Raw genomic sequence first — 18,334 nt, 5'->3', positions numbered from 1 at the left:
GCTTTTTAGTTCGTTTGACACCCCCACCAAGTGTTGCAGCACAAGTACGACCAACAAGACACACGGCTTCTTTTAGTTTGTCAACAGTTTGACGGCCATTAATTTTACTAAACCAAAGGAATTTAAACCATAAGATCGATTTTTAATACGAACTGTTGCATTGTTTAAAAACAGCATAGTCAAACTTGTTTTTCAGCAGCTTTGTATGAATTTACTGTTCTTTACATGATAAAATTATTCATCTCCTATACACATATCTCCATATATCCATGTGCTCTTTAAATCTGTAATATATAAATGGAAATATTTCATGACCCAGCAACCTTTGTCAAAAATGCATCTAAAAGAAAACTTCTAAAAACTTCATCTCATCTTTAACCACAATTGTCTGTAAACATGTTATGATTTCAAGTTTCTTTAACAACACTTATTACAGCTTTTGTAATAAATTAAAAACAGTAAAATACAATTGTTCACCCAAAAAAGTTGAAATCAAAATTCCTTTTCAAAAGCAAAACAATACAGAGATGACAATATCAATGTTTTGATTTTGGTTTTTTTAATTAGGCATCTTCTGGATTCATATGTTGTGTGTTATTTCGTGGTTAAGTTAATGTCAGATAAAACACACACACGCACACACAAACACCACACACACACACACCACGCACATTTTTCCCAAAGGTTGCATTGTTTGTAAAGGTTGAAAGTTTAGCTGCTGAAGAAGCCGCTCTGGGTGAGAGACATGGGACTTTCAGTGGAATAAAGGAGGAATCGGATGTCCGGTACAATAAAGAGACTTGGCAGAACATTTTCTCGGCTCTTTTTTTTTTTTTCACAAAATCTGACTTTTTAATAGACGGGATCAGATTTCAACCCTGTTCTGCTCCTTATTAATAAAAAAAAGCATCAAAATGTTTTTATTAAAACAACTCAACGGGTCTGGCAAAAAGACTTCATAGCAGATAAAGGCCTTAGTGGATGAAGAGCACGAGTGAAAAACCACCAGTTTATTTTGTGTCCGACAGACAGGTGAAGATCCGAAGGCATCTTAGCTCCTCGTCCATTCCCTTCCCTCCGTTCAGGTCCGTCCCTCACATGACGTCAGCGCGCTTGTCCCTGACTTTATTCCTCAGTTTAGTTCTGGCTTTGAAGGCAGCAGAGTTGAATAAATGCTGTTGGAGGTAAAGATAAAGAAAAGTATTTCCATTAGGGAACTATAACTGAATTTTAACACCAAACTGACAGTTCGCAACAATAACACTCAGACATCGCACACCAGATCAGTCGCAGGTTTGCTCTACATGGCAAATAATTTCCTAACATAAGCAGTCGAGTTATAGAAAGCCAACAGAACCGACAGTCATTACATACATGCTGCTAAATCTGTTGAATCATTAACTGTAAGAGTCGTGATCAAAATAAGATATTTAATTCCCTCGTTCAGAAGGACAGTGTACTTTCATTAGAAAGGTTGATTGGACAGAGGGAAATCTTTGAAGATGTCCAAAACAACTATACCCTGCTCAACTAAAATGATCTGAAAAGCTTTAAAATGGAAATCAGAACAGAAACAACTATTGCCAAGGATCGTAGGACAGCCAGAATGGTAAAGTCTCAGTCAATGACGAGTTTCTGGGTGATCGACGAAGGTTCACAGATACCTGTGATTACTGTGACAACTGGAAGAAGCCAAACGAAGCTAACAGCAAGAAGATCTCGTAAAGTCCAACAGGTGAAAAGAACGTACTCAAAATGTTAGTTTGCCAAAGAACACGTCGATGGGCATAAATGAAAATGGAGCAACATTTATGGATTTAAACCAGGTTATTTTTGGGTCTAGCATGGTGGCTCAGGTATCATGATATGGGGACGCGTCTCATACTGTGGTGTTAGCTTATTTAAGACCTATGCATTCTCCACAAGAGAGAAATGAGTTCTCTATCCCAGGGCAGCAAACCAGGGATCATGAATCAGTTTTAATGAAACACCTGAAGAGGTCATGTAGCTTTTATGTTAAAGAGGAAATGCCCTTGGAGGATGGCTGAGTTGATGGTGTTGAAACTTGGCCTTCAGCACCATCAACTCAGTCATCCTCCACCAGAAGCTCATGATGCTGTTGTCCACCTGTCAGTGGATCACCAGCTTCCTGACTGACCGGCAGCAGCAGGTAAGGCTGAGGAGCGTCTTCTCACGCTCAACAACCATCAGCACCGACGCCCCCCAGGGGTGTGTTCTCGCCCGTCTCCTCTTCTCTCCCTCTACAAAAATGATTGCGCCTCATCTGTGAAGCCTCTGAAGTTTGCAGATGACATCACTGCCATTGGTCTGATATTAAATTAAATCAACGGTGCATCCCAGGGAAGCCAAATCTTCAAGAATTTTCAGTTCATTCAGTAAATAACTTTGTAAAGAAACCAGACTGTTGACCACTTTCTGTAGATTGATGATAGATTTGATACATTGTTCATGTTTTCATTTCTAATAACGATTAGAATTCATTTTATTTATAAAATGCTTCAAATTTGAAACAAATCTAAAAATTCAAGGATAAAAATACAGACACAAAATAAAGGTGTAGCACCCGGTTATTTTGCTTTTCTGAATAGAAAAGCCTTTAACTGGTTTTTGTGCCGATTTCCCATAGTATTTCAATAATGGAAATTAAAGTTACTTGTAGCACTTTTAAATTGCTATTTTGAACAACTACTGAAAAAATACACAGCAGAGGGCTGGTTACCTTCTCTACCCGTGAGATCTTGGTGCCTTTGATAGTAGCAGCATCTAAGATGAGGGGCGGTCCGAGGCCAAAGATGTCCCGGAGTAGCTGGTTGTGCTGCACAAACAGGTTAATCACCAAAGGCTGCCGTTACAATTTGTCATTTAACAACTCTAGTTTGAATGGTTCAAATTTTACTCTTAGACTGAGACCCAAAAGTCTGTAAGTACAATGTAAATATTTGTTTGTCAAAAAAAAAAAGTCTACCAACAATCTGGGATCAATGACCCAGTATCTAATCTCCTGAAGTTCCCATACCTGTAGATGGTGTCTGACTCCAGATTCTAGGGTCTCCTTGAAGGCATCGTAGATTCTTTTCCTCATCCAGCCGTCGATGTAAACGCTCTCCACCCCGAACCTGATCTTCTCCTCTGTGAAATCCTCACTCTGTGCAACGAAAACATAATCTCAGGAATTAAAAAAGTGATACGTAGAAGAAACCAAAGAGAGCCCAAGCCTCCAAGCTGAAAATACTTGAGACGGTTACCAACCTCTATGTAATGCAGCACCTCCCTGAAGATGGAACGCTGTTTCCTTCTGTCGTTTTTGGCTCTGTGTTTGTTGCCATCTGTGGCTAAACTCTTCAGACATTCGCACAGACTTTCACTGTCCTCCACCTCAAACTCCTACACACAATCAGACGAGCGACAAGGTATTCGTTAAGCTCAATCCAACTCATTAACGGTGCCTTGCGGATGTATTTGAATTCCTTGATAGTCTTGTCATTTTGTCACAACACAACAACAAACGTCAATGTATTTAAGTGATATGTGATAAACCAATAAAAAGTAGTGCATCACTAAAGTGAGAGGAAGAGATTTGGTTTATACATTTGTTATTAAGTCTGCTGGGACAGTTTCTTTGTGCTGGCTGAATTAAAAGCCTCCCCACACCATGACACTACCACCACCATATTTCACTGTGAAGATGGTGTGTTCAGGGGATGTGCAGTGTTAACTTTTTTTACACAGTGTGAAGCTTATACAGCACCAGTCAAAGGGTTGGACCCGCCTTTGTCATTCAATGGCTTTCCTTATTTTTACAACTTTCTACATGGCAGTGACATGGTGAAGACATTGAAACTCTGACTCAAAAGTATACAGAATTATGTATTGAACACAAAATTGTGAAATAATGTACCCCCCCTATTTTAATTACTGCTTTGGCTTTCTCTCGGTGAGCTTTGTGAGGTTGGTCACCTGAAATGGTTTTCCAACTGTCTTGAAGGAGTTCCCAGAGGTAGAAATAAAAATAAAGACAGACCATTGAATGAGAAGGTGCGTCCAGACAAAAGACAAAAAAGTTACATTTTGGTTTCTTCTAACCAGAGGACAAATTGGTGTAAGAGCAAGCGTGTTATACATTTAGCATTTATGGTGTGTCTGTTGATTCTTGGTTGGTTTGCAAAAGTACTTTGTGTTGCACTTAGTGTTGACGGGGTCTCTATAAATAAAAGCCTATTGAATGACGTTTGCCCCAACATGGCTGCAAATGGGGTTTCTTATTTACTTTGAACAATTGCTCTTGCATCTATGTGCATTCTTCCATAAAGGCTAGATTTGTGTAGGTCACAACTAATAGTTGTTCTGTCAATAATTACTCCCACCTGAGCTATGAATCAATGCTGCTCCTCCAGATTTACCAATCCCCTCCTAGCTGCCTCATTGAAGATACTCCATGTCCGGCCTGTCAGTTTAGGTCGACGGCCACATCTAGGTCTGTGGTGGTGCCAGACTTTTCACATTTGAGCAGGATGGATTGAAAAGTGCTGGCTGGGATGTTCAGACCTTTACCCCATTATTCCACATCCTCCATTCCTGTACGTGTCCGTTCTGTTCCAGACCGCCTCCGTGAAAACCAAAGCCTACTACATCCACGCTTACTCCGTCTAGATCCGCTCCAAAGTTTCTTTGAGCCCGAGGAGAGCACGTGTGATCATCGTCATTACAGGCAGAATGCTAATCTATTTGGAGGGGATTACCACGTTTTAATGTTAAATGTTGAAAAGACAAATCTGCTTCCTTATTTGGTGCATAAAGAGTGGTTAGCATCCTATATTTCAATAAATCAGGTCATTTTATTGTGACTATATAAAGAAATGTACTTAATTTGTAGTAAATCTCTATTTAAACTATGTAACTTTGACAAACTGGATGCTGTTGACAATCTTTCTCCTGTTTGCTATTATTGCAATTGTGGAGCTTGACCAGTCCAGAGGCTGACGGACCGGATCAGAACAGAAAATTGGAGCCATATTGCGTATTGATGGAGAACGACGAAGAACGGGTGGATGTAGTCACGGAGGATGTGCAATCTGGGGGTTAGGATATAATTTCACAACCGCGCCCTGCTTTAAACTTCCTCCCTCTCCTGTCTGTGTTCCTTGGTCTTCATGATGATGTTTGTTCAAACCTCTGAAGCCTTTACAGAATATCTGTAGCTATGCTTAGATTAAACAACACACAAGTGGGCGCAGTTGGTTAAACTGGAGTCTATTCAGGGGCATCAGAATAAAGGGGTGAATACAAAACACACCACATATAAAACGTTTTTGTTCTACACATTATAAATGCATCTATTTCCTTCAACTTTACAATGATATGCTACTTTATTTAGGTCTATAATGTAAAATCCCATTATTTAATAAATGCATGCATTCGTCATCTATTGTTTCAACATCTTCTGTATTTGTATACCTCGTCTATGTCTCGGCCTAGCTCCACCAGCAGAGCAATCGTCTCTCCCACTGCAATTCTGTAGTTGACGTCGCTGCTCTGAAGACAAGCTTGCAGCTTAGGAAGGTGCCTACGAAGAGCACATTGAATACAGAATCAGTATTAAGCAAAGATTACTCCCTTCTAATTACATTTACCATAACTTTGGAGTGTGGTACATCAGACCAGGTCGCTAGTGTCAAATTCTAGCCGTCAAGGGACAGTGTCCAACGACTTTAAGATGTCTCTCTGTTCCAAAACACCTGAATCAACTCCTTAGGCCATTAGTGAGAGCTTAGAAACTGCCATTATGTTGACAAGACTATTTAGCCGTTTGATTCAGATGTTGGACCACAGACGCATCTAAAAGCTGCAGGACAATGGCCGCCGATGACTGGAGTCTGACGCCTCGTGACTATATGAAACGATCACGTCAACAAAGGGGAGATTTACACAGATGTACACAACTTACTGGCATGCTGGTGATTGTTAAGCACTCATAACAAGCACTATGTGTCAATCAGCATCAATTTCCAGATGCCAATTTTTTTCTTTCACTGGACATAGTTACCAGTTTAGCCTTTGTCAATTTTATTTGGTTAAAAAAGACAAAAAAAACAATGAGCTTGTCTGCATATGATGTGGAAATATGATTTTAAAGCATATGTCCACAATCCATGAAGATCTACGAAAACTATTGCAGTGGAACTTTTTTGGGATGATGAATAAAATCAACACTTTAAGATGCTAAATAACGGATGGAAACAAATAGACTTTTCCTCATTCTATTTAACAAAAAAATATCAATTACTCCTTTTCATTTGGAATATATCTTTTTTTTAATTTATTTATTTTTCTACTCACAGTTCCAGCAGCTCAGTTAGTTTGGAAGCGGGGCAGAGGGTGACCAGCAGCGACCAGGCCTGCAGGGCGGCCGTGTGGAGGCCGGGCATACCAGGTTTGGGTGTAGGCAGCGTTCCTTCTCTATTAGGGTAGGAAGATGTGAAGACACTCTCCAGAAGAGCCAATGACTTGACCAAGTCCTGCAATAAATCAGAGATCATATTAGCAATATGGAGACGTTTTAAAATAATAAAATACAGAACCCAGCATCAACTAAACCCATTTATGCACAGAAGTTACAAACTAATCTCACCTCTCCTTCTTCTGCTGTGGAGACATAGCAGCACATCCCCAAAGCCCGGGCACACTGATGAGACAACAGAACCAAAAAATAAGCAGATATGCATCAAAACACTGAGAAACAGTTTCTTCTCTGACCCCATCCACTTATGTACATAAATGTGTTTTATCTATGATTTATTGCTAGAGCCGCTTGTCATGGCTCAGTTCCACTCTGACAACAAACAGTGTTTGTCCTTTATTGTTGCCCAAACAGTAACGCTGAACAGAAACAGCTACCATGGTGATTCTCTTTTTAAAGCAGCCATTTTCATCTAAAAGTAAAACTGCCTGTAGAAAAAGACATGTCTGAAACGTATATTAATGGAAACAATCATTTCAGAATTGTCTATTGATAAAGTCCTGCCCGAAACTGATGGTTTTGAAAATGCTAACACCATGTTTTCATCTTTTTCCCCAGGAGTTTCCGTCATATCAAATTGCAAAGGGCGATTTCCATGAAAGTGGGTATCACTCACACTTTGACGAGCAGCTAAATTGGCACTACCGTCATTCAGGATGGAAGTGAGAAGAGGACGAAGCGACTTGAAACCCTCCTCAGCCTCATCCCCACCTCCCAGCTGGATACAGAGCAGGGTAAAGACAGCGGCAGCTGCTGCCTGCTCCTCTCCACCGCCTGCAAACATGACGGCAACAGAAGAAGAAATTCAGGTTTGGACGGCTGCTGCTGACAACCTAACTGCTTCACCCTAAAGAAAATGTCTTAAGATGCCTCAGAAAAGATCAGATTAAATATTAATTACATGATGAGCAACTTTGGGTGCAGCCAAAACTAAGATATGACCCATCGACAATATAAATCTTTACCTTTTTTGAGACTTCTTTCCAGGCAGTCGCGCACGGTGAGACGCTGACCTGTCAGGAAGTCGTATAAAACTCTGGAGGAGAAAGCTAGTCGCAGTGACTCTAGGGCTGCTAGACGGGTCTTTGCACTGGAAGAGAGACAAACGGAGAGCAAGACGTCAGAATCAGACAAGCGGAAAAAAGCAACTCTGACATGTTTCCATCTAATGGTTTGTAGGGATATAACCAGGCAAGGTGAAGTGTAATATCATCATACACTGACGTTACGCTGTAATAAACAGGAAGTAGAGGTTGCAAACTACCATGGAGCACAGATCAGTAATGGAGCGAGGTTTTAATGAATGTGCTGTTATTTTTTTTTACAGATGAGGCTAAGAAAAGCTTGAGTCTCTTCGTTGGTCCACATGTACCTGTTGTTGCTTCCAACCCTGTTTGAGCGTTATGGGAACAGTCAGGAAGACACAAACAGCACAAACAGCTCATCAGTCATGTGAGGTAAATGCTCGCTACGTCAGAACTTATGCGATTAATGTGTTTCCATCTCCTCTTTAGCGCATTTACTCGGTTTTGAAAAAGTCAAAAACCACCTCAAGAGAAAGTAAAACCTTCTTCGCGAAATTTAGTGGGTTAATTTGATTTTATTGCTGTTTCCATCAACCAGTTCTAATGTGATACTTCAAAATATACATCAAAAAAGGTTGATGGAAACGCGGTTACAGAGTGGGACATTTAAAGTATTAGAGTGAGACAAATGAGAGGACAGACTGAGAAAGAGATATTAAAGTGAGAGAGACATTAGAATGAAAAATAGGAAGAGAGTGAAACATTAAAGTGAGAAAAACAGAGTGATACCCAATACAAATGGCCCATTTTTGGACACTTGGGATTTTTTTAATTCAATATATCACAACAATTAGAATATATTTGTTGTCATTATATTAATGTTGAACCCTATAATGCAGATGACATGAACAGAGACTCAGACTCTGACCCTCCTTCAAACAACCGGATGAAAATAGGGCTACAGTTTTAGGAAAACATGACGTTACAATATTATTGTTGAACATTGCGACTAAAATACAAACCATGACCACAGCCCTTTTCTGTCATCATGACCTCCGTTAGTCAGTCTGAGCATTCTGATGTTGGCTGATACAATCTTTATTGGTGGTGAGAATGATGAAGTTACGCTGCGGCTTGGCCACTCGTTTTAAAAACCACAGCTTAAAGGGCTGAATGTATTTACATAAATCCACCCGCTTTTAGAGAAAGCATCTTTTTATCGTAGAAAGCCATTATCAAAAGCTACTTTTATGTGTAAAATATTACTATTTAAGGCAATGTGCGAAACCATGATTGTTCCAAATAACATCCAACCCAGATTAAAAGACAGCAGGGCAAATAATAAAGTTTTATTCCATGATTCTACTGCCATAAACTTTTGAGATTTCAAACTTCTCGTAGGCATTTTATAAGGCGGCCTGCCAAACTAGCTTTCTATAAGCTTAAAAGATGACTCAGTGGATAAAGTCTGTTCAACATCTCTTCCTTATTACCAGTCATTAATTCGGACAAGTTGTCTAATAACCAAATTCTAACTCTCATCAGGCCATTAATCAAAGCTCAATATTCATTTTAAAGGATGTATAGCCAAGCCCTAACGCACCATTATGCTTTCATCATGCTGTCTGCTTTAGAGGAGCAAAGCAGAGGTTAAAAGGCAATTAAACCTTCACCTTTTGTCCATCAGGTTGTCTATACACTGCTTGAGCTTGTCCTCCGTTTCTTCCTGTGCGGTCTGCTCATCCACCGGCTCACCTCCTGCATGAGACCACAGTGATACGTCCATTAAAATAAAGTCACGGGGAAAAAAAATCCCATTATATGTTCAGAAAACCCAGAAAAGAGAAGTTACAGTAAAAACAGACCTCGGTTAAAACAAAAAAAACAACTCTTTGACGTCATTGTGTCATTTAATAAAGCTGCTGTGTGCGTTCTGTAACGTCGCTACAGACCTGTGCCCTCTTCCAGCACAGAAGCCGTTTCGCTGGCACTGCTGTAGTGGCTAAGGATGTCGGATGTCAGCTCATCATCGCTGGCAGCAGACTCTCCCTTCATCCCATTTTTAACGCCTGGAGGGGGAAAACAAACACACAAAAAGTGAAACTTCTGGGGGAAAAAGACGGGGATCCATTAATCCTTTTGATAGAAAGTGAGAAGAAAACAGGGTGGGAATGATTGTAGATGTAGTCAGCAGACGTTAGTACCGTCATCACCAGCACTGGTTGGCATTTCCACAAGCCGGGAGAAAAGCGGCTTAAAACCAGGCGCTGTCATGACAGGAGCCGGGGAAACGGACGAGCTCCCCGCCAGCAGATGCTGGTACAGCGTCAGGGTAGAACAAAGGTTTGTGCTTTAGGGGAGCAGCACTGGACCAAGAGTAGAGTTGGAGCCCAGAGGAAGCTGTAGAGCGAGCTAATTACTTTTACAGAGAAAAAGAGGCGCATTCTTTACCGTGCTGGAAAACATCTGAAATCTATGAAAGCTGACAACACGCTGCAAAAAAGGAACTAAAAGTAAGTGAATTTTTTTTGGTATCAGTGTATTTTTTCCTTGATTAGAGCAGGTAAATAAGACTATTTGCCAATGGAATAAGAATTTTGCATTTAAAATAGGAACAATTCATCTCCATCATCTTATTTCAAGTGCAGGATATCTAATTATCTTATTTTACAGGTAAAAAATGCTCATTCCATTGGCAAATAGTCTTATTTAGCTCCTAAAATCAAGGAAAAATACACTAATTTCAAGAAATTTTTCCTTACTTTTAGTTCCCTTTTTGCAGTGCAAAATAAATCATCGTTAAAATCTTGTAAATTTACACGGAACAAATCCCAAGTTCATTTGCAATGCACGTTTACACTATCAACAATATGTGTTTCTTCCAGACACTTGACTAGACATCGGCCGGTTTCCAGCGTCAAGGCGCTCCACAGTTTGAACAGAAACACAAAGAGAAGTCAGCTGGTGACCAGAATGGGACATTTTAATCTTGAGCTCGTAACAAGCCCACCTCTTGTCTGATCAGTAAACGCACCGCAGTGAGAAGCCACCAGCTCACACTGCCAGCAACGCTCTTTGGTGCAGAAGTTATTTTGGTTCAGCACAGCTCGGCCACGTGGGGCGGAGGAAGGAGCGGGCTAAGCTAAACTAAGCTAAGCTAGCTCTCAGGTTCCTGCTGGCTCAGGACTTTCCACTGTTGGTGGGATTACTGAAGACCAGAGGGGCCGTTCATCTGCACCCTCGTTCGGTGTTTAAGCTCCACAATGGTCCTGCTGTGTTCCTGCTGAACGGGATCCAGGGATCACTCACGCCGCAGCAGAGCAAACCGCTTTTATTTTAAATGCCAGCTGATGTGATTCGGTTTTTATGAACACTTCACGACTAATTCCAAACTAAATAGAAACCACAAGATTTGGCAGGAATTACAAATTCAGTCACATTTCCTCTTATAGACATTTCCACCTGGGTACAGGAAGTAAAAAATAACACATAACCAACCAATAAAAAAATGGAATGAGGATGTGTAACCTGAGTAAGTTAGGGGAAAGTTCAGCTATTTAAACCTGGGCCGACCCAGTTTTAGATTCATTGTTGCCTGAAGCCTTTTATTTAAACCTGAGGGTAGTTTTTCCTACAGCTTCATTGTTAAAAAGGGACTTGACATACACAGTGACACAAACAAGATCAGGTTGCTGATAAGGCTCTGTGAAAGTACAGCAGGCTGTGTTCCTGTTTTGATTATTTCACATCTCAGTGCTCACACAAGCAGATCAAACCCAGAACTTCCTGCTATCTGATCACTGGATCAGACCTCCAAAATGTGTTCGGCAACTTTAAAGGCCTAAACAAAATTGTCTGTAATGTGCCTTCAGTGGCAATTCACCAGACTTCAACAAGATGGTTCGGTAATTAATGCACACTGTGAGCCTGGATCAGCATCCTTAAACTCCTGATCGCTCCCTGCTTACTCCTCTGCAGCCCTACACACAGCCACACGCCTTCCCACGCCGACCCACCCACCCACCCATCCGCACACACAGCCCAGTTATCTGAAGCGGGAGCTGCCAGCCACAAACTCACGTGTCAACTTTTATCGATCGACAAGGCTCCGGCACTCGGTCACGCTCCCCAAATATCACAGCATGGCTTCCTGAAAAATGGCCTTAATTGTAAATTTATTTCAGTAGACAAAAAGGATTGCTGTGATTTCAGATGCCTGTACAAATAGACAGACAGGCACTAAGAAACAAAGACTGCCTTTCATTTTTATTCCTCACTCAGAGAACCACACCAGCTACACAGCTGGCTGCAGCTCTCTCCCCTTTGTCCGGTCCTTATCACCCAGTGGCCATACACTGCAATCTTGTTCACATATAAGCCAGATACCGCTTCACAGCACTACACTCACTGCTTTAAGAACTGGGAACCATACTGGGAGTGCTGCCCAACACCTTATTTTAGCTTCTCCTGTGCAAGGCTTTCAGTAGCCAATGGTTAAATGGGTTGAATGAGGGGAGAGTTCGGATTAGGGCTGGACGATAATTCAATAACGATATACATCGATCGACAGACATATATCGATGATAGGGGGAAAAAAGGGGCAATAAAAAGTTCAATAGAATAACAGTTTTCCTTTTACATTGTAGTCATGTAGGTTAATATTACAGTCATTATGTCCTCCTAACCAATCACAATCAGACCCAGGAACGCTCCGTCACCAAGCTCCGCCCCTTTCAAAGAGTTCAGAGAGCACGCTTTCTTTTTTCCTTTTTAAAAAAAGTTGAATAAAAGGCTTGAGTTTGAGTTCAATGTTTGTGTGTTCAGTACCTACAAATAGGTCGTTAAGCAACAGCATACAGCCAGAGCTAGGCTTAAAATCTATGCTTTGAATTTGTTGATTATTGTTATCGATCAACATGATTTCTATTTTACCCATATGCTTTTTTTTCTCCTATATCGTCCAGCCCTAGTTCAGATGTTGTTAAACTTCATTTAGTTTAGTGCTGACACGCGGTTAACAAGTTAGGGTCTGGTCAGTTGCACCAAAAAGAGTTTTGCCATAACGCAGCATGTTTTAAACATGGCAGGCCAGCCTTTGTTGCCTTTCCAGTTTATCCGCCGGATGCTTTTCTGTTACCACCTGAGGCGAAGCTCTGAGCCAGCCAAGCTGGTACTACTGAGGCTGGGGACATCGTCACCTGTGACTGTAAAACTAAAAACTGCATCTCAGCACTTCCTTGTTTTATATATATGATCCAATCAAGCAAACAAACGACTTATATCATGGATATATCTACGGTTAGTCAAGTGCATAACTATTGACCACAAAAATAATTTACAGCTAAAAATTTAGTTGTTAGATATTCACACCCAACTAAAATAACAATAGAATATATATATATATATATATATATATATATATATATATATATATAGATATATATATAAACTCGAGCTCAACGGGGTTCTGACGCTAGGAATCAGAGAAGTTACCTTTGACCGATCCTTTAGCTGAAAGCTGCAGCTGCAGAACCTCCTGACGCAGAGAGCCTAATGGAGGTGGGAGACACATGGGCGAAGGGACCAAAAGGATGTTCCACACACAATGGATGTGGATGGGGAATAAAAATTGTGAATGGAAGAATATAGGAGGGGAAAATGGGGGATGACCGTGATGGAGAGAAAAACATCACAAGAGAGCGTCATTTCTTAATCACTAAACTCAGCTCGTCAGACATGAACGCCAGCGCTCAAATCCTCAACAACCTCTCGGCAGCACCATATCTAATTAGTCTGTGGATGCCTGGGTTTATTTCCTTGTAACTGTACATTTCTGTGAACAGAGCCATGCTTCCAGAGCACCGGCCCTACATTAAACCTGAACAAGTTGAAACAGGAACACGTAAGGTCCACATCGCTGTCGTCCAACGTCAGAAACCTGTGAGTGCAGCTATGTGTGACCCACCTGCAGCTGTTGCCCGGCTTTTTGATTCTCAGCGCCCTGAAAACTGACTGTGCAACTCGCCGCAGCAGCAGCATGCTATCACGGCGGCTAAAAATAACAGGCAGTTCACGTTGACCCTACGTGTGTTCGCTTAATCGTGCAAGAGTACACTGTAGTAATAATGCAAACACCCAAGGCACCAGAAAGATTCATCCCACTTTGTTTGAGAATCTCTTTCAAATGCATCTCCACGTTTTGAAGCCCACCGTGACAATTAGTGTAATAAATTAAGTCGGCCCCAATTTTAAAACATGTAATCTAAGGAAATAGCAAAACTGTCATGGGTAAAATGTATTAAGACAGGAGAAGAAAAGTGCGGCGGGTTTATTCATCAGAGATCCACCAAAAATGTGACTTTCAGTGGCTTGAATCAGATAGTTGTACACTGGTGGACGGAACCGGATCATGACCAGCTTATCAAACTAAGAATCAGGCTTGAACACATTTATCTATTTTTAAACGCCCTTTGTGAAAAGACTTCCAATATTTTCTCATGGTGCGCTATGCTGCTTTATTCTGTGGTCTGCAAAAGTTAGAGAGCCACAATCTTTCTTAGAAAGTCAACATGTTGCAGTTAGTGGTGAACTTAACAGGCTTTTCACGACCAAATATCGCTTTTTCTACTTTTCTTTAAGGTTTGACTTACCAATTTAACCAATCCCATTTCTTCTTAAGACGATAACACAGAAAAGAAAAAGATGCCCAAGGGATTTGTTTTATAAAGGTTGCAGTTTTTAATAAGAAAAAAACCTTCAAGGCTAACCTTAATGTGATTTTCATTAAAGGATATTTATATAAATTTGCCACGCTGACCACCTATCAGAGCAAATTAAGAGAAACATCTCTGATCCAGATCTCTGGGTGTAACCTTTGCTGTGCATCTGTAGCTGATTGTAGCTGTTTTACTGGTGCAGATGGCTCTGTCCCACGTGGGGTATTTTTTTTTTTTACTGTCCTATGCTTTGCTTTTTAGTGAAAATAGCATTTTAAAAAAATCTGTTTTATCAGTCTATAAAAGAAAAAAGATTCTGCATTTATTATTGCACAAAAAACCCTATTTTAAAATCGTCTTATTTAGAGTTCTTACACAGAAATCGGAAACGCTTTCAGCATCTTGAGTTTTGATCTACCACAGGATCTCAGCTCGGTGCACCAGTAACGCCCGTATTACATTTATGAGAAATTAACATTTCTGCATTCATTTGTAAATATGCTGAAACTTAATCAAAAGCTCTTTTTCCTTCTTTTTTTTTTTTTTTTTTTTTTTGCTTTTTCTACGCTGAAAGATGCGACAGGCCAAAACAAATCGCACGTAACGCTTAAGTTGACCCTTTGACAAACGTTAAAAAAATCATAACAAATGGTAAAACGACTGAACATACAGTGGTCAGCTTGTAAAAGATATAAAAATAAAACAAACTGGGCTCTAACAACACAGACACGTTCATGTTAACCACAGCAGAGAGCATGGGGGTAGCAGGTGAAGCGGGAGCAGCAACAGGCTGCTGTCGCCACATGGACAGCCGCAATGTTCCCAGGCTTTAAACGGGCTGAACCGGAGCTCCAGCCTGCAGCGTATGCTTCCTGCTTATTGTGGATTTCTGGTGTATTTAAAGCTGAGTGGGGAGGTTTCCGTGTCCGCTACGACTACTCACCCGGCTTACTGGAGCCACGTTTCCCTTTTTTACTCCGCGGCATGTCGGGCAGCTCCTCCCGGGTCACCACGAAGCTAGCTGAGGTAGCAGCGGCTGTTAGCCTCCTTCAGGTCCGCTCCGCCGTTGTTGGGCAGCCGTAGAGACGGAGAGAGACACGGCTGTCTGAGCTACCCCGGCGGCCTGGACTCCTGTTTATGAGAGGAAAGCCAGGAAAAAGACGCCACCGCGTTTACTCTGGCGCTGACACTTCGCTTTTAGCGTCCGCGACGAGCACCAACCCACCACGTTGCTTTTTTTTTTTTTTTTTTTGCTGCTACTCTCCCGGAAAAAGAAAGGATCCAGAGCGGGATGGGTCCTCCGGGTTGTCGCGTTTCTCTGTGTATTATCTGTGATTGTCCCCGGGTAATCTATACCTAACGCCAGGTTGAGATGGTAAATATTTCTCGAAGTGTTTTGGACGGAGTTCGGAGCACGCTGCAGTCACCAGGTCCACCATCTTCCCCGCAGTAACTACCGAACCAACCGGCGACCGTGGGTTGCCAGATTCGGTCGGTCATACCGATATCCCCCGTTTCCGGGTAGGTCATAGAGACAGGCTGCGGAATGTGACGCCAAAACCTGTAAATGTATAAAACTTTTTTAAAAAATCCGCACACAACCCGTATTAATTGCATCCCTATTTATTTTTTTTTATTTTTTTTGTATGTCTCTGCTGTTGAAACCATAGACATCATATACGTAGACGCCCCATTGTACAATGCCGGCCGCTGGGCCGACGTGCCTACATGGCGGCCATCTTTGGTCAGACCACAGATCAGACATCTGCTGTCAAAATGAATAGGAGGCAGCTCAGATCTCATTTTAATCATATGTTCACAACGCTCGTGACATTTCAGACAGATTACATATATTTATTCAGAACCAAAATTATTTAAATTAAAGTCAAACTGGATGAAAAATGTACATGCACTTACATATTTTGCAGTTATATATTAATCTAATATACACACAATTTATACACACATAAATTTCTCTCTCTTTCTTCCTATATATATATATATATATACTGTATGTATAGGCTATATACACAGACACCGATCTACAGACAACAGCACTGATCTACATAGGAGCAAAACTATATACAGACAAGTGAGAGCAGAGGTGCTCATAACAGCATTTAAAAATTATATATTACAAACCGCAATCTGGGGGGAAATAAATCAACAAAAAACCTTACGCATCTAAGAATCAAATACATTACAAAATCATAGCAAAAACTGTATAATATCCCCCCCACCACAAATCATGTCTATCCAGTAATTTAGGACCATTTTGTTTGTTTTTGGTGTTTAATGTACTTTTCTCTGCTTCCATCCCTGCTACCCATTAGCACATATTGTGTTTATGCCAGAAAAACTGTAACTGTAAAGCATGAGGAATATCTATTATAAAATCTTACTTATGGAAAGTAATTCCCCAGGATCTGGTTTCTAGTAGGCCTATCCTTTTATTTGCGCACCCATAAGCGGAGTAAAAGTAAAAGGGCGTCCTGGGACGTAGCTCTGGAAGTTTGCTTACTTTCAATACAAAATCGAAATTATATATTAAGTTAGACAATAATTTAATTTCATTCAATTGGTCCTATGTAGCCCCTAAAGGGGTGACGTTTCATTCAGTTGATTTATCTGGAAATCGGGTGAGAATTCACCGCATTCAGAGTGTCTGAAAACATAAAGTACATTTTTCTGAATTGACTTGTATTCTCTCTGAGCGCAGCTAGGTCTGACCTAAGATGGCCGCTCTGTCGGCACGCCTCTCACCCGAGAACGCAGCGTCTACGTATTCATGTCTGTGGTTGAAACTGTCTAAAAATACATAACCAAGAGGTGGCGTGTTCAAAAAGAAACCCTTTTTTGTCACTAACATTCAATCCAACCAAACGTTTTCAGCCAGTTAGTACTAATATTTATTCTATTGGCTAAATCCAAGAATAATAGTTTTTCTTCTTTGACATTTTTCAATTACATTTTATTTATATAGCGTCACTACACAAAACGTCATTACCTGTCTCTCCTGGATGATCTCACAGCTAACAGAATGTCATACCACGTGTACCTACTATGAAGAGAAAAAACTGACGGAACAAAAAGTTAAAATAACACAATGCAAATTGGAGAACAGAAGGACAACTCAGAGTGAGAAAAATAGACCCTGATGACCTCCAGCAGCATAACTGTAGAGGTAGCTCAGGGTAACATGAGCCACTCTAACTATGGGCTTTGTCAAAAAGGAATTTTTTTAAGCCTAGTGTTAAAAGTAGACAGGGTGTCTGCCTCATGGACCAAAACTGGGAGTTGGTTCCACAGGAGAGGAGCCTGATAGCTAAAGGATCTGCCTCCCATTCTACTTTTAGAGACTCTAGGAACCACCAACAGACCTGCAGTCTGAGAGTGAAGTGCTCTGTTAGGAACATACGGGGTAATCAGAGCTCTGATATATGATGGAGCTTGATTATTAAGGGCTTTATACGCTAGAAGAAGAATTTTAAATTATATTCTTGATTTAACAGGAAGCCAATAAAAGGAAGCTAAAATTGGAGAAATATGATCCTGCTTGTTGATTTTCATCAGAACTCTTGCTGCAGCATTTTGGATCAGCTGAAGGCTTCAAAATGCATTTTGTGGACTTCCTGATAGTAAAGAATTACAATAGTCCAGCCTTGAAGTAACAAATGCATGGACCAGTTTTTCAGCATCACCCCTGGACAGAATGTTTCTAATTTCGGCCATAATCCAGAGATGGAAAAAAGAGGAAACCCTGGAAACCTGTTTAATATGGGATTCAAATGACATGTCCTGGTATAAAAATATATATATATATATATATATATATATATATATATATATATATATATATATATATATATATATATATATATATATATATATATATATAAAAATTTTGTCAAGCCATACAGTTAAAAAAAATAAAAAAATGTAATAAAATGTATGTCAACTTCTGAATTTTAAAAAGACAAAAACACTATCAAAATCTCTGTTTTTATATTACTTCATTCACTAAGATTTCTGAACAATTTGGAAGCCCGATGACA

The 18,334-nt window shown here is 40.5% G+C and overlaps 1 protein-coding gene across 2 annotated transcripts; it reads right to left on the bottom strand.

Moving 5' to 3' along the window:
* Positions 1-121: 121 nt before the first annotated feature.
* ifrd2 (interferon-related developmental regulator 2) lies at positions 122-15,762 on the bottom strand. 2 transcript variants are annotated; one of them, XM_021318648.2, is made up of 13 exons: positions 15,223-15,762; positions 13,057-13,113; positions 9,516-9,632; positions 9,237-9,321; positions 7,504-7,628; positions 7,155-7,312; positions 6,650-6,703; positions 6,358-6,536; positions 5,476-5,584; positions 3,271-3,405; positions 3,038-3,166; positions 2,741-2,836; positions 122-1,175 (listed from the first exon to the last, which is right to left on the bottom strand). In XM_021318648.2, the coding sequence occupies exons 1-13, from the start codon at positions 15,263-15,265 to the stop codon at positions 1,095-1,097; spliced, it is 1,368 nt and encodes a 455-aa protein (XP_021174323.1). In that variant the 5' UTR covers positions 15,266-15,762; the 3' UTR covers positions 122-1,094. The 2 variants fall into 2 exon arrangements, with proteins under 2 accessions (XP_021174323.1, XP_012722233.1); XM_012866779.3 differs by lacking the exon at positions 13,057-13,113 and having other exon boundaries at positions 15,223-15,761.
* Between the last annotated feature and the right edge of the window lie 2,572 nt (positions 15,763-18,334).

Source organism: Fundulus heteroclitus, chromosome 1 (assembly GCF_011125445.2).
Source record: "Fundulus heteroclitus isolate FHET01 chromosome 1, MU-UCD_Fhet_4.1, whole genome shotgun sequence".
NCBI classification, from domain to species: domain Eukaryota; kingdom Metazoa; phylum Chordata; class Actinopteri; order Cyprinodontiformes; family Fundulidae; genus Fundulus; species Fundulus heteroclitus.
Note: the sequence above shows the minus strand (reverse complement) of the source record. Positions and strands in the feature narration are given on the sequence as shown.